We start from the raw sequence: 21,708 nt of genomic DNA, 5'->3' as shown, positions 1-21,708 counted from the left end.
AACAGTCCCGACCTTGTCGTTGTTGGGCGTTTGTCCAGAGCGTGTCGCATGTCTCATTTTTCCTTCCACCCTGTTTCTCTAAGCTTCATAATCCGACCTTGAGGGGGTCAACTGAAGGCACCTATTACCATCCGCTTCCGTGCTACTAATACAACTACTGCCATTAACACAACAATTGGTGGTACCCTTGCCGGAAATGGACAAGGGGGTATACATTCGAGTAGAAACAGTTTTTTTTCGTTTATTTTAAAATGCCACCGCTCTTTGAAGGACAAATGTTTAAAATTCGTAAAAAAATAAATTCAAAGTGCTTCTAAAATTTTTTTGCATAATTGTCAGGTTCCAACCACAGTCTCAGTGAGCACTGTGGACACATTGCAATTGAGGAACAAGCTCAATGTGTGTTTTTAATGCTTAAAGGTTTCTGATTCAAGGTTTAGACATAAAGCAAACTAATCAGTTTGAAATAGAAAAAGTGAATCTGAAATTTTTAAGTTCATTTTTTCAATATGATTGATGGCTCTTTTATTGCTCCAAGATGATTTTGTTGACTTTTGATTATTGAGTTTTGAAGAGGTGTAGATAACGGTAATGGTAACGATATTGAAAAGTTTATTTTTTAAATATTTTTTTTAAATCTGAATTTTTAATCTGAACTTGACTTTCAAAGGGTCAACTATAAAAATTGCAGTTTTTTTCGATCAAATACTTATTTATGAAAACACCAGAAGTGGTTTCCAGGTTTACAAAACATCCTAAAATCAAAATTAGACTAGGAAAATATGTTTAACTGTTAATCAGTGGTTCCATCATTAGTAAGACCTTTAAAAAAATCTTCTTCTGAATTATAGAACTTACTCTGAAAGTGTGCAGAAACACTTTTCATGATCTGTAAAAAAATTAAACATTTATTAAAATCAATAGATAAACCCGCAAATTCAAATCTTTGAAAGATAAACAGGGAGTCGACTAATAAAATTAAAAAGAAGTTTGAGATCGTTGTCTGCGTCGTGAAATAGCTTGAATATCGCATATGATTTTCGAATATGCAGATAACGCGGCAGTGGTTGAAGCACACTCCAGATCAGTATCATCTATTGGACTCTGAGTGGTAACTGTAGATCCTTGTCCAGGAGTTGATGTAACATATGTATCTCCACCTCCAACTGTAGATATCCGAATTGGTGGCCCAATTGTTGCTTCTGTTTCAGGAGAAGTGTCCGGGCTGGCAGTGTAAATGGGCTCAGTAGATGTTGCTGTTGTTGGTCCTTCCGATGATGAGCCTATTGTTGTTGGAGCAGATGTTATGGGCTCCAGTGTTCCATCAGAAGATACTGTGTAAATAAGCTCCGTGGTTGTGCTAGGCGGAGGTGTCAAAAACGTGGTGGAATCTGTTGGAAGAATGATTGTTACTTCAGAAGTTGAAGAAGCTATTGATTCCTGTGTTGATGTATAATATTCACTTGATGTTGTCGTGAGAATCGGAAGAGTAGCATCTGGAGAAGTCATAGTTGTTCCGTCTGGGTATTCAGTAGTCATAGTTGTTGTGATTGGCTCTAAAGTAAACCCATCGGGTGTTGGGAACGCGGAAGATTCAAAAGTTGATGTTGATGACATTATAGGTTCCATTGAAGTGGAATCGGAACTTTGTGTTGTGTAATCAGACGTAGAAATTAATTCTGATATGGTAGAGATCATTATTGTTGTGGTTGACTCTACAGTCGATGTGATAGGTTCTAAAGTGGCTTCTGACGTGATATACTCCGGAGATGTTCCTTCAGATTCCGATGTTGTCATAGAGGTTGTTCCGAAATCTTCTTGGGAAGTCGTGCCTTCAGAAGTAGTCGTCGCTTCAGTTGTGGTAACTGTTTCAAGAGTGGAATCTACAAATGTCAATGTGGTAGCTGTAGGAGACGTCGTCTGTCCTTCCTCTGGTGTCACCGATGTAGGTTCCATCGATGTACCATCCGTGTTTTGCCAAGTAGATGTTTCTAAGGGTACTGTAGTAGGCTCGGAAGTGGGCTCATTTGACGTCTGCCATGTTGAAGGCTCTGATGTTTGAAACATTGACGTCGTTCCATCTGTTTCAGAAACGGTTTGGGAGCTCGTACTAGTTGAAGTTTCCGATGTAGTTCCAGAGGATGTTGTTCTCGTATAAAAATCTGTGATTCTTGTAGTATCGGGTGTGACCCGGGAAGTTGGTTCTGGAAACCGATGTGATGTTGGAATCAACTCTATATGAATGTACTTACGTGTAGTAGTGAACAAAAATGTTCTCGGCGTTAGTATTGTCGGAGCTGGAATATAATCTCCGAAGTGAATCATTGGTGTCAGATTATTAGTGCTGAATAGCATACAATCTCGACGTTGGCCTCCTGAAAGTGTCGAAGTTTTAGAAACTGAGTTGAAATATCAATCTAACCATTATTGATTGCGACGGGAACCCTTGTAGATCTTCCCTGAGGATCCCGGGCTTCCAAGACTACGCAGTATTCTTGTTCATTGCTCAGTGGATCATCGGAATCGTAGAATATTCTTCCGTTCTCAGAATCCACAGAGAATCTTCTATTGTTATCTGGTGTATACAGGAAGTATGTGAGATCTTCTGGCGATGTAGCTTCAATCTGTCCAATTTCTGTTTCTGGTGCAATGTTGGTTTGAGGAATTTCGATTCTGAACTGAAGTTGGTCAAACTGTGGGTTCTCATCTTCTGGAGTTGAGGCATCGGGATTGGAAAATTGAAGTTCATAGAACATTTGCTGAGCAGAGCTTACTGGTCCTGGATCAATCCAATTGAGCATTTCATTGTTCTGAAAACAAATATTAATCAAAGCGTAATAGTTGTCAAATATGAAAAGCGAATTTTCAAACAAACATTTTCCTCCGAAGTCCACTCAACGGCTTGAAGTTCCCTTGGTCTTGGGCCACCTCTGTCGACTATTGAAATCAATTTGTTCATAGCATTCACTTCGGGGACTGGCATTCGAGCCCATAGTGCGCCGCCGAAACTTGAAGACTCTCTGAGCAATGATTTAAAGTCAGAAATTTTACATATCCCAAAACTCACGGGTTCCGGAATGCAGCGACGAAGCTTTTCCTATTTGAATCTGTGGAGTTGATCTGTTGTATCTTTAAAAAAATTTTGTTGAATATTTGACTATTCAATGAGCTCTCTTACTGATAAAAATTCTAATTTAATGACATTAACCATTTGCGCAGCAGTTGGTCGGAAGAAAAATAAAGGTGCTGATTGATTTGGAGTTGCTAGAAGCATTCCAAAATCTGAAATTCCAACGGCACGGATTGCATATGTTTCAGTTGTCTCTAATGGCAAAAGTTTCTCGTTTTCCAAACATGTGAGATTCATAGAGGATATTGTAACAATTCCATCATCTCTATCTTTTAGAATTAAACGAATAATCTGTGTGGATCCACTTGGAATTGTCAAAAACTTTGGCGTCAACGTCTTCTGTGTTTCTTTTCCATTCACAAAAATTTCATCGAGTCTTGGTGTCACTGATCCTTCATGCTTCAAATCATCCATAATGATTTCAACATTTTTTAGTGGAGTGTATCCATGATTAATGATGGCACTGATTATGGAAAAGTTGGTTCCAGCTTTTGGTGACAAATCGTCTTTTATGATATTGATAGCTCGAATCGTTTTCTTCGGAATCACCGAAATCTCAGGGGCAAACAGTTTTTGTTGGGTTAAACGTCCCATTATGGAGAAGGAGAACACAACGATTGGCTGAAATAATATGATTTTGAAGCGTGTTTCAGAGACATCCGAAAATTTATCTACAATCTATTTATTAAGGTAAACAAAAGAAATGTAGAAATTACCATTTCTATTCAAAAATTAATTTAATCTTAACTTTAGTGTATTTATTTTTGGCTTACTCTTTAGCTATTTTCATTTTACCTGATACTTTGCCACAGTGGTTAGTCTCCTTGGTGCACTTAATATTCTTGTCCAATGAATTTCAAATGAAGATCCAGTTTCAAATGTTCCAAGACCATTCAAACTGGCGACCCCTGCCGACCAAGATGGTCCCGTATTGAAATTTACAGTAGGCGTTTTTGAGTCAGATTTTAAAAATGACAATCTCACTGCAATGTTTGTCAGCGTCATGTTCTGAAATTAAAAAAAATAAAGCATAATATTTTTAAATTTCGAATTTTTACCGCACGATTCTTTATATAAACATGAATTCTCAATTGCCCATCTTCTTCTATTTCAGTCTTATCAATAAAAACCGTGCTCATTGCACATTCTGTCTGCTCTGTCAGTCCAGTTTCAAGAATTCGTTCCATATACCCATGAAGCATCGCAAAAGGATCCTGAGCCACATTCTGTCGAGATATTGACTTGATTTTATCAGCAGCTGCCACTAATTGTTTAGCATCTTGATGGGATATTCCTGTCCTCTCAGTGGGTACTTTTCCAGACTTCCAACTTTTTACGGTTAAATTCCATAATTGAATGAGGCTTGATGCACTTGATCCAATTATTCTTCTCTCTGCTTCTGATATCATAAGCCCTTCATCTGATTGATCTGCGATCGCGCCAAGGAATCTATCAACTGCATCCTTATCCAATAAACTCATTATTTCTTCTGGAAATATTTTTTGAATCTGATCCACGAACTCGATAAAAACTGAAGATATTCGTATAGTTTGAACATCCAATGCATTGAGAACAGGAAGCACTTTTCCAAAATCTGTGTTAATTGAATTTATAATTCCAAAAGGCGCATCATTTTGCATCTGTACATCTTCTCGTTTTCGACGTCTCGAATTGATCGGACAATCACTTTCAATCGAAGCAACACATTCCAAAGATCTTCGAAGTTCCGCAAAATCAACTGAAACCTCGCGACATTCAAACACCATTGCTAAGAATGAAGCAACCACCTCCAAAGAAACGGTATCATCAGCTATTTTGTTCCATGATCCACCACATGCAGTTGCAGAATGATATTTCTCTCTACACCTTGTTCTTGCTCCATCTCCACAATTACACATGACAAGGGTGGAGGTTGCAGGTACGATCGGTTGATTTTTGGAATCACAAATCTCGTTTCCATCATCTTTTTGTCTTATAAGAATGTTAGAGGAGCTGTGAACAGGAACCTCGGATTGACTCTCATTCGGTAGAAAAACAAAATGAACTGGAATAGTCTTCACATTACATTTTATCAAATTGTGATCCTTCCATGAAAATGTAATCCAGAAGCTTTCATTCAGAGACACTGATCTTTTAGAAGGTGTTACAGTTATTCCGGCAATTTCACTATTCCACAGGCCAATTGTTCCATCTAGATTTCCACGTGGCGTTACTAAAATCTTTTGTCCTTTCTTTGTAACAACTGATGGCTCAAAATGAAAACTAGGCAATTGATTGTCAGGAGATGCCACTGAAGTGACAGCCACGTCACATGAAGCTGGATCCGTGAAATGAGAGCAATGAATAGTTGGAAGATTTCTTGATCGAGAAGATATCATCGGAACACAGAAACTTGTGTTCAGGGGGCTCAATTCAATTACTTCTTCAACAGGTTCATGAAGTTCACTTCGAACCAGAAGGTTATAAGTTCCCGGTTGCAATGAAAAATCGGCCCATTGAACATTTAATCGAATATTCGTTTTTGTAACATCAACTCCTTTTTGAGTATTTTGAATGGCAATTGTGGCAACTTCAGTAGAAGCCAATCGTCCTTCCTGTCCATCCCACTCGTCCCGAACACAAATTTTGAAAGTGTAGTATTGAGATTTATTGGCATCTGCGTAGAAATATGGAATTGTAGCCATAAGATTTTCTCCATCTTTCACTTGAATTGTTCCATTACCAATTGATTCACCAACTGTCGAGAATGTCATTCGAAGATATTGTTCTTCTGGAATAGTGACAGGTGTTTCATCGAAGCTACTGTCAGAAGCTGTTACAGATGGATTAAATGTCATTTCAGGATCCCAATGAACTTTTACCTATAAAAAATTCATTTGTATTTTACCGTTTGAGATAAAACTAACCTCGTAAAGATTTTCATTTCCGTACAGACTCAAGACTTGTGGAGTTGTCAAAAGTGATCCACTACTCTGAATTGGAGGAGCCCGTACAATTTCCATTGGAACATCTCCACACATTACAGTTGCAAGCACCTCGCCATCCCAAAATCTTCCAAAATTGACAATTCTTTGTGATCCATGCTGCTCAACTTTAACATTGTCGACTTTTGGTTGAATCACTTTAACTTCGCAATCTTCTCGTTGTGAAATATCAAGAGTCAACGAGGAGTTTGAAGATTCACCAATAATTGGAAGATTCAAATCTGGGATTGTAAACCGAATCGGTTGAATTGAATCAGTGGGGACATTGGGATGAGCCATTGTAACTTCATAAATACCAGGAAGCATTGGAATATATTCAAAGTTTACATCTCCAAATGTATCTGATTCTGCCAATATTTCATCAACTATGTCATCTCTTCTAACCCTGATCACAACTGGATTTTTCCGTGAAGATGCAGCTGCCGGTCCAATAAGTTTTCCTTTTAGTTTTGCTTTTCCTCCATCAACTGTAACATTTTGAACTTCAACCGCATATTCCGGCTGAACAGTAATATTCCATGAAATTGTAGTCTCTCCAGCAGGTGAAAAGGCAGTTACTGAAACTTCATACGGGTCAGGTGAACCAATTGGCTCGGGCCATGCAACAATTCCTTTTGATGCAATAAAGTTAAGATTTGGAATACTTGAATTCACGCGGAGAACTGATGATGCCATTGTTGGAAGCATTAGAACATACGGAACACCTTCATATGCCGTGTTTGCTTTTTGATGTTCCAGGAATCGTTTGTCAATTGTTGGAAGTACTTCGATGACGTCACAGAATATTCCAGTCTTTCCTTGTGGACAAATACAGAGTGGTCCAACACATGATCCTTGACAAAGGGATGGCTCACAACCGTCGTACAAAGTGAAATGGATCTGGAAAAAGATTGTATAGAATAAATAATTAAAATTTTGTACTATTACCGGTTTTGGTTCTGAATTACCGATAGCACTCAATAGCCCAGGTTGAGAAACACCGAAGACATGCCGCCCCAGTGTCAGATTCGATGGAATTGGACATCTGATCAAGGCTGAGGAAACCCGGTGACCTGTGACACTTGTTCTTCCGAACGTGCATATGTAGGAATTGTTGTTGGTTCTAAATAGTTTCTAAGTATACTTAGAATTTAAAAATAAAAGTTACATTGGGAATCCTTCTCCAAAAACATTTACTACTGTGTTGACGTCTTCTAGTTCAGCCGTCGGTGGTTGAATGTAATAAATTTGACTCGAGTTTTCACATTTTCCAATTGAACAAACATCGCACGCTCCACCCATCCAACCTTTTGCACACGAGCATGTTTTTGTCAGGGGTTCGCATATTCCATGATTGCAATCAAAATCACAAGCCTCACAAGAATCCCCAACACATTTTGAGCAATCCGATCCTCCGTAATCTTCAAAACAGCTGCAGAATCCTGGCCGCGTACATATTCCATTTAATGAGCAACTGTTGCAGAGGGGTATTTGACATCGAGAACCTTGCCATCCATCTTCACATTTACAGAGACCATTTGTTCCACAATGACCGTGAGTGCATTGAGAATCAATACAAGATGTGACTGAACATGTCTCTCCCATCCATCCAGCATCACATTCACATGAATTTGGCTGTATGCATTTTCCATGTCCTGTGCAATTTGTTAAACATCTTGGAATTGAACAATCTGATCCAGACCATCCATCGTTGCAGAGACAAATATTCAAAAGATTGCATAATCCATTTCCACTGCAATTACAGAATAGTGGAATTGAACAGTCGAACCCAGTATATCCATGTGGACAAATGCAAATTCCTTCTTTACAAGTTCCTCGACGAGAGCAATATGCCAAATGTGCACATTTAATATTCAAAGAATCTGGGACTGTAACAGGAACTACAGTAGTCAGCGCATCGATTTGATTATCAGTTGTTATTGTAGATGATCCATATGGAACAACAAGAACAGAACCTTCTTTTGCGTCAATTGTTTTCAATACGGCGTCTTCGTCAAGACCATTCCATTCGTTGAATGTAGCGTCTATCGGCTGAAATAATTTTAAAAGTCGGTTTCCCCGGATTTCTCGATTTTGCTGAAGCTTGGAGATTATTTATTTGACACGATTCCATACGAATCGTGTCATGAGAATAGAATACAAAAATAATACCCATTAGGTCATTTTTCAGTATTCTAAATTTAAAGATGCAAGCTATGTTTCATCCAATTATTGCCAATTTTCAAACCAAACTCTTTTAAATTTGAGCACTTCATGAAAAAAACGGTAAAAACATATCATCAGGAAAGTGGAAACCTCCCAAATAAATTTGCAGCAAACGTTTCGTATTTACTTATTTTATTCGGTTTTCATATTTAAAAACTAAAAACTCACTGAATCATCCGAGTATCCAATTTGATACTTGCTGTCCTTGTTATCAAAATTGTTAGTTACAATCTTCACATTCTCTCCACTAATCTTCAAAACTGCTCCAGAATTCTCATTTCCTTTGAGATTATTATCTGTGAAGTACGCATCATGTAGATTTGTGTCCACTGTAACTGTATAAATTCCTCCGTTATTTGTGAAATTGTTCTTCACTATTTCCATGACTCCATTTTTCTTCTTTTCGTTATTTTCAGATGTTATGACTAGAGTTGAGCCAATTCCATCAATATTGTTCGAATCATATCGATTCTTTTCCATCTGTAAATTATAGAAGTAAATAGTTTTTCTTTTAAAAATCCATCAAACTCACCTGTAAATTAGCACAACTGCCCAGTTGAATATGCTGTACAATATCCGTATTTCTTTCAAAAGTACTATTCTCCATCTTTATCAGCTTTTCATTTCCGTCATTGCACTCCAATGCAACAATTAAGCTAGAGACAGCGTTATCCTTAAACTTCAAATTGTGCATTCCGACATTTTGAATCCATCCACCACTTATCAATATTCCAGCATGACCTCTCTTTTGCTCAATGACACTAACATTATCAAGTAAAACTGCGTGAAGTGGAGAAGATGGAAATTCGGAAATATGGATTCCATAACCACCCATATTTTTTACTTCGATGTTTTGAAGCTCGATGTTTCCTGGAATATGGACTTTAATTTTTTTAATTTTTTAATTTAATTTTGTCGAAAAGTTTGAACAATGTTCAAAAATAACCGAAAACTTGCTTTTTCCTGGAAAAAAAAATGAGCACAACTCCAAACCATGCTGCCGGAATGAAAGTTATATTCAGAATGTCTATTATTCAGAAAATATTAAAATGTATTCCAAACTAATTATAATTCAACAGATTAAATTTTTAATTTTATACATCTTTGGATGGTAAATATATCGTAAATATCGAAAATTTCTGACCTGTTGGTGTCATAAAATCAATTCCACTTCCAGCACCATTCTGTATCTTAACATTTTTAATGAGCAAATCATCTCTTCTCTCATCAACTCCAATTGCCGATTCATTTGCTTCTTCAATAATAACATTTCCCAAATCAACGACATCATTCGAGTTTTGAGTGATTTCAATTCCATGTACAGCTGGTCGAACAATTTGTCCATTTTCAATTTTCACTTTTTGCGAATCTATCCATATTCCAATCGATGCATCTTCCGACACAACATTCTTCACATCAAGAACTCCTTCTGGTTTTGCGACGATTCCACGCCACGTGTTGCCATTCTGTCCACGTGTCACAATTGGAACATCCTCAGTTCCATTCATCACTAGCTGTCCTGAAACAGTTATTCCGACTCCTGGAGCAAAGTCAAAAATTGCTCCTGGCTCGATGACCACTATTTCTCCAACATTTATCAAAACTTCCTCATTGATAATGTAAGGTTCCGATGACGCTTTTATAAGACCTTTTTGATTTTTAAACGGATTTTCTGTAACACCAACAAGTGGAAGTGGAGTAGAAGATATTGGAGCATCCATTTGAATTGTTTGATATCCAAGACCAGTACAAATTGGATTCGTATTTCCAGAAAGCATCTTATTTTGTGTCAGGTCTTCTATTTTCGGCATTGCTGGAGAATTGTATGTAATTTCGCACGTTGAACGTTTATCTTGAAATAAATTCTCGGATATCGAAATGTTGACAGAATTCGTGGTTATAATTGAATTCGCAAGATTCTGATTAAATTCGTTATCAGTTATGAAAATTTCAGAACTTGGGACAGATTCCAATAATTTGACTATATCGTGCATTGTATTTTTGGTGAACTTGTTGTTGGAAATTGAAATTTTTCCGTTTTCTGTAAAAATATTTTATTTGTGTTTTCAAAGTTTTTTAAAAAATTAGACCGTTACCGTTGACATTTTTAATGGATACCACTGAATCTCCACCGTCAAAATCAATGTAATTATTGTTGAGAAATTCACATTTTTCGACGCTCAAACTTGATTGTCCAAACTCATTAAATATGATTATTTCTCCAGAGTTTCGAAGAAATCGGCAGTCACGGAGAATTACCTATAACCCTTTAACCATTTTGATTTTATTATGGAGAAGTTATACGCTCATTTTTTCAAGTTATATCAGTTAACTCACATTCGGGCTTTGAAATTTCCCAGAAACACGCACACCGCCTTTCTTGTTATCGTGAAAACGGGAATTGGCGATTCCAATTTTCGCATTTCCAGACATAAACAATTCCAGAGCAAACTCGCCACGATGCGCTGACACATTAACACCGTCCATCTGAAAACATAAAGGACATTCCTTTGAAGCTTCTGGATACTTACTTCAAATCTTTTTTCAACTTCAGCATGTATTCCATAAAATCCATTTGCATTGACAACAACGTTTTCAATAGTGATTTCAGATGTTCCCACGTAGATGCCAGTAGCCTTGTTCGAATAAGATGAACTTCGACGGATTGTGACTTTTTGATCGGTCGATATAGAAATTCCTACTTCGCCATTTGATGCTGATACTGCTCGATCAATAGATATAGATCCCTGAATACGAATTTGGGGATTGGTTTGCCATTTCTTTTGGGTTACGGTATCTATTACAATCTATTACAATTATATCTGTTACAATGTTGATTTCAAAAGTTATGAAAAAATACCAAATTATGGAGAGTTCCGGATTTTCCAGTTTTAGATTAGGGCGATTTTTTGTAAAACCGGTTGCAATTAGAACTTTTTTTGTGTGATCTCCAGAAACCGCGTTATAATATAATTCAAACAACTGAAATATTAAGTCTCTTGAAAATTTGAAAATTCAGGTATGTCTATAAAATGGCATTGGTAGGCCTAATAATTTGATTTTGAAAAATCTGAAAACTGAAAACGAACAATTTAAGCTTTTATCTTTTACCGTAACCCGAATTAATAATGAAATCAACCAATTACCCAGATGATTCCGTAGTCATGCATTTTGAGTGTAAATTGCACATAAATCAACCAATAATCGCTTCATGATCATTTATTTAAAGGACACGGACAAGTTATTTCGTGAGGTGAATGCAAATGTGTTCGAGTAAAAAATAACCTTGAATTGAAAAATGTAAAATGAATAAAGCAAATTATATACATTTCTCGAAATGGTGCTCGTCGTGGTATGATGTTTGTTTGTGTTGAGTGTAGATATGAATATCGATGAGACAAAATGAGAGAGAGACAGAGACAGAAAATGGTGTCAATGTGCTTGTGAAATTAAAGGAACATAGAAGGAGCAATTACCGGTGTACAAAAATGAGTGTGCAAAAGAGCAGAGCAGCGGTGGTAATGAGTTAGAGAAGAAGCGGACGTAAGACATTGTTATACCTTTCCTAGGTACTCGATTCCTGTCTTCTCGTTGTTTACAGATACCACGGATTTTAGATGTGTCGTTGAAGATGACTGAAGAAAATATTTTTGCATAAGGTTTTGACAAAGGTTTACTAATCAAAAAATTGCTACAATGTCTACTTTTTAAATTGTTTTGAGAACACTTTTTAATTAACGAAAATTTCTCCGGGAATTAACTTGCCTTTTCTTTGTTCACGGGATGCTGTATGTAATAACTTGTTTTCAACATGGATGATTTTAAAAATATTTTCAGATTTATCGAAGTTTTTTTCAAATTGTAAAGTCGGCAAAAAAGTTAATTCAAAAACTCACATCCATATCGCTAATTTGTACTCCATATACATTTCCATCAACGACAACATGATCCATATCTGGAGAAGTTCCGGATTTAACGCTCACTGCCACGTCGGCTCCAGTGATGTTCACGTGTGTTAGAGATGATTCTGATGAGTTACGGAACTCAATTCCCCTCCATCGAGCATTTTTTGTAGATGGTTCAAATATGATTGGCTGGTTCGTGTTTCCTTTGAGATTTAGCGAACCTGAACGTTTTTAAATTTAGTTATCAACAATTGTTGCCAAACTTTTTCAATTTTTGAAGTTAGAGAAAAAAGTGAGAACTAACCATATACCACTAGACCAACTCCTTTACGGAATTTCCATTTTGATCCAGCAGCAACATCAAGTTGACTTCCAACTGGAACAACTTTGTCTTCAGTGATTTCTTGATCACCATGCATAACTTGAACATCCTGATCTTGTTTTGTAATATCTTCGACATCTCTCCGAACTCTCCGACTTCTTGTTGTAACCGGAGGTGTTGATGGTGTAAGAGCTCTTGCCAACGCTCTAGCACCAGCCTCAATTTCAGCTTCCATCTCCGCTTCCAGTTGTGAGTACGGGTCTACAGCTCTCAAAATAGAACCTGATTTCCCATGACGGTGGTTATGGTTTCGAGCTGCCCGATGACATTCCGAGGGTGGTGCAGGTGGATAGGAACATGATTGTACTTGTGCATCAATCACTGAAAGCTCACGACGACTGGAGATGAGGAGGCGAAGTGCGTGGATTGGCTGGAATATATATTTGAAGGAGTAGAGTGACGAATTTTGAAAAATTCAATAAATAGGCATGTGCCGAAATGTTAGATTTCTCGAATATTTTCAGATTCAGAAGTTGTCATACTGAATATTGATTTATCGAAAAATGTTTAAAATCACTAAAATTTCTAAATTTTATCAAGAAAGTTCTCACTGCGTCTAATATTATTTTTCGTTTATTTTCAAATTATATTTTTTATTTATGAATTTGATAATTTACGAACTGTCTAATTATAGATTGGCAACACTTATTATGGAAAATTCAAAAAAATTTTCGGCAACATCCAATAGTTTCCGATTTCCCCTCGCCTTTGATTTGAATATAATTTTCAAAATTTTAAAAACTAACCTCTTTTAACCTGAAGTGATGTTTTGCATTTGTGTAATGAGCGACTTTCCAATGTCCTTTTTGGCATTCTGTGTATAGCAAGTCTCTGAAAATTAAAAAAAAATCATACTAATTATCTCTTCCCTAGGTTTTCTTGTTTAGATACATGTTGCGAAAGCATTTTTTGTGAAACATTTCGAGAAGCGAACCCAAATGTGTGCGCCCCGCCAATTCGAATTCCCCAGACGAGAATTAATCGTGAAGGGTTAGTATGAAGTAGTGCACATCGAACGTAACAAATCGAGAGAGCCCTTTTCTTTTACATCAAAACAAAGTTTTTACCCCCGTCTCTCTCTCTCTTTTACTTTCCACTAACCGACATATCAAATCATGATCGCTTGGGAATTGGAATTGACCTGATTTATTTGAATGTGTTGCATTTACAAAAGAATACTATTCAAACGAATTTGCGAAAAAACTTACATCTCCTCAGCACCAGTTAACTCTTTTAAGCAATGAATGTCAAGTGCATCGATACACGTCACATTGTGAAAATGGATCTTTGTGTAGTGACCATAGTAGACGTCCCTTCCATCGATTGCAATATTTTGATGACCGGTCTCCACGCGAAGAAATAGGCCGAGAGATTCTGAAATTTCAATTTTTATATGTAGTACGAAAAGTCTAACTGTATGCCAAGAAAATTTAATCCATTAGAATACTCCAAATTTTTTGATTTTTCTCAAACATTACAGTTTTTTTTAATTCTTATTTTGGAAATGCTTGTAGTGAGATATTTTAAAAACTCTTTTGCTAATAAAATTTTAATTATTTTTTGCTATTTTCAAAACGTTTTTGGTCTCACCTCTGGTATACTGTAGTAGGAGAAGCAATAGGATAGAATACTTGAAGACCATATTTCGATTCCAGTTACAGTACCTGATTCCTCCCGCGTCACATACTATTCGACTCTTCTACTTTACGTCAACTTGTTGAAATCTGAAATGAGAGCAAGAGAGTTGACCAATAATCGAGATAGAAACACAAAACCGCGGCACAAGAAGGTGAAGAAAAAATAGTGGAGAACGATGAGGAGGACGAATGGGCGGGAAAACTAAAGAAATGGCGCAATTATCTGCACAAAGAGAGAACAAAAAATTGGAGCAGTGCACAGTGGTGAGTGGTGGAAGAGTAACAGATAAAAAACGACCGAACCGGGGGAGTAGAAGTTGGCGGTGGGAGGAAAAAGAGCATGCATATAACCTCGTCTTGCTCTTTTTCCTTGTATTCAACCTCTCAACAAGAGGTCAAATTGTCCATCGTGGAAAAATGAAACTCGTTTTCTTTTTTTTTTGGACTTTGACACCTATAGGTTCTATGATTTATGGTACCTTACAGGATATAAGTAAATCTCTTGGGAACTGTAATTTTTCATTCAATAAAATATAAATAATTGAAGTGTAAGATTTGAAATTTAAAATTTTGATTTTGAGCCTATAGCATTTCAGCCCGCTCAGAAACCGCCGAACAATAGAAAAACCAATTGAATCAGTCTTTAATATTTAAGTGTTTGAGTTGGCGAAACTCATTCATTTGGGAAAACCACAATTTATATTTTTAAAGTTCAAAACTTTAATTTGCTGCTGAGTAAATTTATAATTTAAGATTTAACTGTGCATTAAACAATTTTGAACACCGAATTTGTTTTACTTTTTTTGGAAACTTTTTTAAGTTGAAACTTTTTCACCTAACTCAATTCAACTCAACTCAACTCGAGAACATTTTCAGTTTTTTAAAAAATTATATCAAATGGCATAAGTCTAATTGTGAGCTGAAATACTTTTTCTTGTGAGCAGGATTAATGTAGAAAATTGGTGTACGGTGCCCATGGAATTGGAAAAATATTAGAACTAAAGAAAACAAAATACGAACAGCTGTAGTTGACAGGCACTAATGTTTGGTGAAAACAGAAAAAAGGAAGCCACCCACTAAAAATTTGTATTCAAATCAGGCGAAAATTGGCACACGAGGAAACGGGGGGGACTTGAGGAGGTGTAGAAAGAAGGCAAAGAAAAACAAGTTTCATGTCACGTAGAAAACGGACAAGCCAAACCCCCGAGAGCTCAGTGGCGAGAAAATGAACAGAATTTTAGATTATGGCTCGCCGAGCACGGTGGCGGTGGAGTGAAGGGGGATAGAAGGACATATATGTTAATGAAAAAGTTAGATACATTGAGCATGACTGATGAGCTAGAGGTATCGACAATTTGATAAAATATTCAAATGATGTTCTGGATATAATATTTCAATTTTATGATCCTAGATGCGAATTTCTTCAACTTTTAGAAAATATATTTAATAGAAAACTGAGAAATAGAAATTCTCAAACAAACATAGCTTTTACTTGAAAAACAAACTTTAATGATATGGTAACATCTCTAAATGTGTCAAAGCGAAGTCAACAAAACGAGTTTTAGAGAACAAAAGTTATTGAACAAAAGTTATTTCTGGACCTAAATAGTTCAAAGTTATAAGCTGAGACGAGATCCATAAAGTTCCAGGTGAATATTAAGACGAAATGAAAATCCAGAGAACAGCTTGAAAGTACCAAAAGTGTTTTGAAAAATAAGTTTGAATTTCGAATTGCTGTATTGACTTTTTTGAATTAGAATACACATTTTGTTAGTTAAAAACTATTAGTATTCTGAGACCAAAAACTAACTGATCTCTGAAAAGAAACATTTAAAAATAGAAACGGATGTAGACTTTTGAAGAAGTAGAGGAATGAAAAAGAAAAAAGAGAACAAGTCCCAAAAGTAGCAGAAAAGCGGAAGCAATAATAGGTGCAACACCACTTTTTCTGGAACAATTTTTACAACGAAAAATGTTTGCAGAAGTTTTTAGCTACTCTGGAGTTCCAACATCATTCCGATATTTCAACGCCTTCATCATCAGAATGAGCAATATGATCCAATGAAGCAAAAATCTTTTTGTTGCAGTGAATCTTTCCCACGCCGTCGTTGTCTTCTTCTTGACACTACGCCTTCTTGACCAGAAACAAAACGATGTGCAAAGTGTGCGCGGAGCACTTTTGTGCTCACTCGGGCGCACGCCGCCACGGCTCCATTCCATCCATCTCATTCTCTTTTTTTTCCAGATTTTTCAATTTGTTCTCCTTCTTCTTCATTCTCTCTTCTGTCCAATAGCTCATCAATTTAAAGTACTCTAGTCCGTATTCCGGAGTGAATGTGAGAAACGGAGTGAATTGACACTACGACGGGGTGACAAAAGTGTGTGTGTGTGTGTGTGTAGAAGTAGAAGAAGCACAAAAAAATCTATTTGCTCGTACTCTCGTTTCGTTATTTTCTTCGTCTTGTTCTCCTGCTCCCGTCTTGCTTCGGGCGTTGGCGTCGGCGTCAACGGCTTCAAGTGTGAAGCGTTAATAACGTGGGCACATGGCGAAAAGGAGTAAGACACCTTGTTAGAAAAAGAGGAAGAGGTCAGAGGTCATAGGTAGGAGCACCGAGATGGTCATCAAGTTTCATAGTTAACTAGATGAATCACTTGACATAAAAAGCTGGAGCTATTTTGAAGACGAAAGTGAGAATTACGGTAGCGAAAAATAACTACTGCATTGTTTCTTATAGGATTGCCGCACTTGGTTATATTTCAAGATAAATAAAAAAGTGAATTAGAAAGTGATAGAAAAATCAATAAGAAATTTTTTTTCACTTGACAACTTTCAATAAAACAAGCGACAATTGAGATATAAGCAGTCTAACAATAAAATGTACGTCTTCCCAAAAGGTTGCACATTAGACTTGACAACGTATTTTGTGGGATTCTAGAAAAAAAACAAATACCTTCTCCCGGTTACTCTAAAATTTTAGATGAAAATTCTGAAAATGAATTGATAAAGCCCTACAAAAAAGGAACAAGGGCGTGTTTTGCATTTTGAAAATAGGTCAAACATCTCCAAACCTTTCCAAAAAAGGGAAATCAAGAATAAATCACTGCGGTTGAAGGCACCACTTCAACCTACTAAAAGGCAGCTGCAAAAACGTCGTAAGAAGCCAAGTGGTTTCCCGACACTACTAAATTTTTCGAGAATATGTACTATCAAATTGAGAGAGCAGTGAAGTGTTGACGTCGGGCCGTCTAAATAAATCAGGCGGTACTTCTCTCTCTCTCTCTCCTTCACACAACTTTTGGAGCAAATTTGCATATTGACTAGAAGGGCACGCAAGAGAGGAGCAATTTTGTGGCGAATGTCTAGGATGTGAACGATTTGGACAAAATAGTCATAAGAAAAGATATTGTAGAAGAAGAAGAATAAAATGAAATTGATACATTTGGTAAAAAGAAAGGAGGGAGAAAACTGAACCACTTGGTGGTAAATGAAAGAAACTTGAGACATTCGAGCTATGGTAGCTTAGTTTTTGGTTCTTGGTGCTGATGGAAAAAAGAAGGATTTTTATGGCAGGTTGAGAATTGTTGACTAGTTGACTACGAGGCGCCGTTTTACTTTTATTTTTACCTGTCGGCATCGGCGAAATTTAAATTTTTGTCTGACTGAATTTTTAAAAAAAGTACATAATTTTATTGAGAACTTTCAGTAAGTTGTGAACATCAGGACAACAAATTTCATTTAAGGTAGGGCCCAAAGAGGCAAATGAGAGGCGCCTCCGTGACGCCTCGATCAGATTTAAGCTTCACCCGAGCTTCTGAGTGTCTCAACAAAACACTAAAAATGCTTTGAAAGAGTTGATCAACCGAACTCAGTCATCAAATTTGGCTAATGTGTGAAGAAGCGAGCATCGACTAGGAAAATGAATGATGGATGGATGGATAAACTTGTCAGCATCAAAACATCCGGAGCATACAACGGAGAATGTTCAAAACTAATTTTTAATGTATGTTCCACTCTCGTTCTCTTTTCTCGATACGCACATATTTCTCTCTCGGCTCAATATTTCAACATAGACAACACGACATGATCATAATTCATTCGAAGCTTTGCTCCATAACGTGCTCATATTTTCAAACAGATGAAAAAAGTTGAGTTGGTTGAAAAAGAGCGCGACGAAACAAACAGAATTTGAGTTTGTTGGGTGTTTTTTCCGTGGAAAAACAGACAAAGACTGGAACGCCGCGCGAAAAATGAATACGTTTTCGCCTTTTTTTTTTTGGTTTTTTCTCGGCTCAACCTCATGTCAAGGTTGACGGTTTGACGGTTGGGATTTTACTTATGGTCCCTAGAGAAAAGTGCACGAAAAGGTTTCAAAAAAGTGGAAAAGATGAAAAGGTGAGATTTTCGACAAAAAGGAAAAGTTTTTGGCAAGGCGATAAGAGTTTGATCAGATTAAAAAGTGTATTTTTAACTTTAAAAAATGTCAGTTTCTTAACCAAGTTTTTCGCAAGTTCTACCAAACTTCAAGTTTCCTAAATTTACTGTGATTTTTCTCACTAAACTCTGGGCTAACTTTTGACAAGATTCGAGTATTCCTAAAATTAAGGGCAAATAATATGAGTTACAGATGTGACTGAAAAGTTTTGGAAGCGTTTTCAAAACTTATCTGCTTACTCTCTCAAAATTTCAGAAGTTTGTTTGACTTTGACAATTTAAACAATACGAGTTTGAAAATTTGAAAATTATGCTTCAAAAAATTAGTACTGCAGTCGAAAAATAGTACTGCTTGCGGTATTTAATTTTCTTTCAAAAACTCTGATATTCAATAAATATTTTCAGTCTTCTACCCGATTACGCCCTTTTTTTCAGAGATTCGGTTAACTCAAAACAATTGAATAAATCATTACTCATTGCGCGTCCCCATTATTAAATAAAGAAAAAACCGAACAGATGAATCCAGAAAAGAATACGTCCTTTGGGTTTGAAAGAGGTCCCGGTCGACTGGCATTTACGGATCGGGGGGTTCTCTCTTCTTTTTTCACACAAAGAAACAAATTCGGTTGTTTTTGTTTACTTGTCTTTCGGTATGTTTGCCACCTTTTTTTGTTTGATTTTCTTTCTTTTTTAGTCTTATTTAAGAGAATATACATAGAAACCGCTAGATCGACAGAAAATGATAGAAAAATAATTGAAGTCTAAAGGAAATTAATCAGTTGTTTATAGATATGTATAAAGTGTTCAGTCGAGAAATGTTTTGAGATTCAATGCATGTCTAGACAAGGGATGAGCATGAGAATGGAATTGTGAAAGAATCTTGTGAGAAAGTTTCCGTAAAATGGATTCTGTTTAATTTTAAATAAAGAACTAACAACACTGAAAGTCAACAGAAATCAGTAACTCATTAGATGACAACTCAGATTCTGACGCCAACTTTGATTTATTACTTGTATTCATGAATTTTGAATCTTACATTTTTTAAGTTTGAAAATATAAATCGATACAAAAAATATCAATAATATCAATAATGTCATAATATCAATAATAATATCAATAATAATATCAATAAAATCAATAATATCAATAATATCAATAATAAAAGATATGAGGAACCATCAAAAAATTAAACTCCACTCCGGGCGTCATGGGGCGCTTCTTTACCGCCCCAACGCCTCTTAGTGTCCTACCAGATGCTTTATATGAATGTGTTTGACATATTATTCAGGTTTTTTTATATTTTTCATTTCTCATTTTTTCCATGCTCTCTGTAGATGTCTATAGTTCCACTTAACGGTGAAAAGTTTAATATTAGATACAGATAAATTTTGTTTGAATAAAAAGTAAGGGCGTTCAAAAAATATTAGCAGGGATAAAAATACAAAAAAAATCAAGAAATACATAAGACAACTTATTGAAATTAACAACTTTCCCACAGTTAGTAAAACAAAAATTTTCAAAGATTTGTTTATTTATCAAATTCAACTCTATAGATCGGATATTTAGGTACCGAAATAACCTTTTTTTTTTAATTTAATTTTAAATTTCTTGCAAATCAGGAAATCGGGGAGCGGAGCTTTTTGCAGAAGGTGCAAGAAATCATGAAAAACGGCATTCTTGACTCTAACCTAATTCACATAAAACGTAATACTTTTAAAGTAAATTTAAAACCAAACATTAAAGTTACATACCAGAAATCCTATGAAAGTGTTCTCTGGAATTAAAGTCTTGAAAACGAGCAACTTTGTAGCTTTTGTGCTCCGACCACAATGAAAAGAATTTAATCTTCACCACCAACGAATTCTAATCCAACTCAAGATATAAAACCCGCGCAATTTCTAACTTTTGCTCATTGTTGCTCTGCGTAAATGAAAAATGTTTAGTAAAAAAGCGAGCAAACTTCTGAAATTCAATACTTCTTACTTCTCGTGTGCAAAATTTCAAAAGTTCATGATTGTAAGCGGAAAGGATTACATGGGAATGTGTAGTAGAAAAGAGTTTAAACATATAGGGAGGAGAAAAAACGGAAAAAGCGGTAAGTACCCCCTCATCATGACGTATTTTTATGATGAGACATGCCTAAAAATGGCGTTTCGGTTTTTGAGGAATTGTCATGAAAGAAGGCGAGAGAAAGGAAAGATAAAAGATGTGAAAATGATCCAAAAAAATATTTATGAGGAACGGGGGGAAACATTTTTGAAATTCAAAGGGTTTGATGAATCCGAGGATATGTTGTTTATATATGTGGATGTGTATTAAAATAGGAATGAACAAAGAGAAAGAGTCATAAATTCAATCATTCGAACATGGATAATTGCACCCGATGGACTGTCTCTCGAAAAGAGAGCAATTATATCCATTGAATTCACAACCTGACATATACCTGCTGGTGCTGACCAGTTTGCACCGGATATCTAAATAAGTGTTGAAATGAGTTATTTTGTGGAATTATGAAATCAGTTTACTTGTGGAGGTGGAAGAGGTTTAGTCAAGTGATCAAATATGCCTGAAAATAATTTTTTTTAAAGGCAACAAGTGATGATCATTACCTTGTTATTTTTCAGTTGTTTAGACTTTGAAACTAGACCTTTGTCAATTGTTATTAGACAAACAGATTTATTAATTTTGTAAAGCCTTCTGATCACGAGATTTTTATTGTGTAGCTAGAAAAAATGGCCTTCCATGAGCACGTCTTACCTGTCTGAAACTCAGTAATTTTGGACAAGAGGAAAAACACATTTCAATGTTGGCTAAATTCCCAATTTGAATTTCCTCCAAAATGAGAAACCACGCCTACTATCAAACCAATTAGTGTTTTTGAGCTCTTCAATTCTGTTTGATTGGTTTAAGAGTGGGCGGAGCAAGTTGCTGATTGGTCTTGCAGTCCTCATCTTTGAGGGAACTCAAACAACGTTTCAAAAAGTTGAATTTTCCATTCTTTCTAGATTTTTTAGTTTTTATTTTGTGACATTT

General features: G+C 36.1%; 1 protein-coding gene and 4 non-coding genes across 6 annotated transcripts; 2 read left to right on the top strand and 3 right to left on the bottom strand.

Annotated features, from left to right (window-relative positions):
• Positions 1-75: 75 nt before the first annotated feature.
• T01D3.9 lies at positions 76-129 on the bottom strand. The gene has a single exon (NR_069910.1). It is a non-coding gene; the product is annotated as an Unclassified non-coding RNA T01D3.9 (non-coding RNA).
• A 762-nt stretch (positions 130-891) lies between these two features.
• bug-1 (EGF-like domain-containing protein) lies at positions 892-14,330 on the bottom strand (the record flags this gene model as incomplete). 2 transcript variants are annotated; one of them, NM_001269609.3, is made up of 23 exons in its annotated part: positions 892-2,204; positions 2,253-2,375; positions 2,423-2,810; positions 2,876-3,020; positions 3,068-3,129; positions 3,179-3,751; positions 3,926-4,138; positions 4,189-5,991; positions 6,037-6,993; positions 7,042-7,216; positions 7,262-8,145; positions 8,488-8,799; positions 8,852-9,189; positions 9,464-10,360; positions 10,416-10,578; positions 10,657-10,806; positions 10,851-11,066; positions 11,880-11,954; positions 12,216-12,445; positions 12,529-12,976; positions 13,353-13,437; positions 13,815-13,980; positions 14,197-14,248. In NM_001269609.3, the coding sequence occupies 23 exons, from the start codon at positions 14,246-14,248 to the stop codon at positions 979-981; spliced, it is 9,681 nt and encodes a 3,226-aa protein (NP_001256538.1). In that variant the 3' UTR covers positions 892-978. The 2 variants fall into 2 exon arrangements, with proteins under 2 accessions (NP_001256538.1, NP_001256539.1); NM_001269610.2 differs by lacking the exons at positions 892-2,204; positions 2,253-2,375; positions 2,423-2,810; ... (12 more) ...; positions 10,657-10,806; positions 10,851-11,066 and having other exon boundaries at positions 11,514-11,954; positions 14,197-14,330.
• A 166-nt stretch (positions 14,331-14,496) lies between these two features.
• F58G11.10 lies at positions 14,497-14,721 on the top strand. The gene has a single exon (NR_069909.1). It is a non-coding gene; the product is annotated as an Unclassified non-coding RNA F58G11.10 (non-coding RNA).
• Positions 14,722-15,217: 496 nt separating this feature from the next.
• Positions 15,218-15,363, bottom strand: F58G11.7. Its single transcript, NR_069908.1, has one exon. It is a non-coding gene; the product is annotated as an Unclassified non-coding RNA F58G11.7 (non-coding RNA).
• Positions 15,364-20,974: 5,611 nt separating this feature from the next.
• Positions 20,975-21,113, top strand: F58G11.11. Its single transcript, NR_069907.1, has one exon. It is a non-coding gene; the product is annotated as an Unclassified non-coding RNA F58G11.11 (non-coding RNA).
• The last annotated feature ends 595 nt before the right edge of the window (positions 21,114-21,708 follow it).

This window comes from Caenorhabditis elegans, chromosome V (assembly GCF_000002985.6).
Source record: "Caenorhabditis elegans chromosome V".
Taxonomy (NCBI): Eukaryota; Metazoa; Nematoda; class Chromadorea; order Rhabditida; family Rhabditidae; genus Caenorhabditis; species Caenorhabditis elegans.
This window is presented reverse-complemented; position numbering and strand designations above follow the sequence as displayed.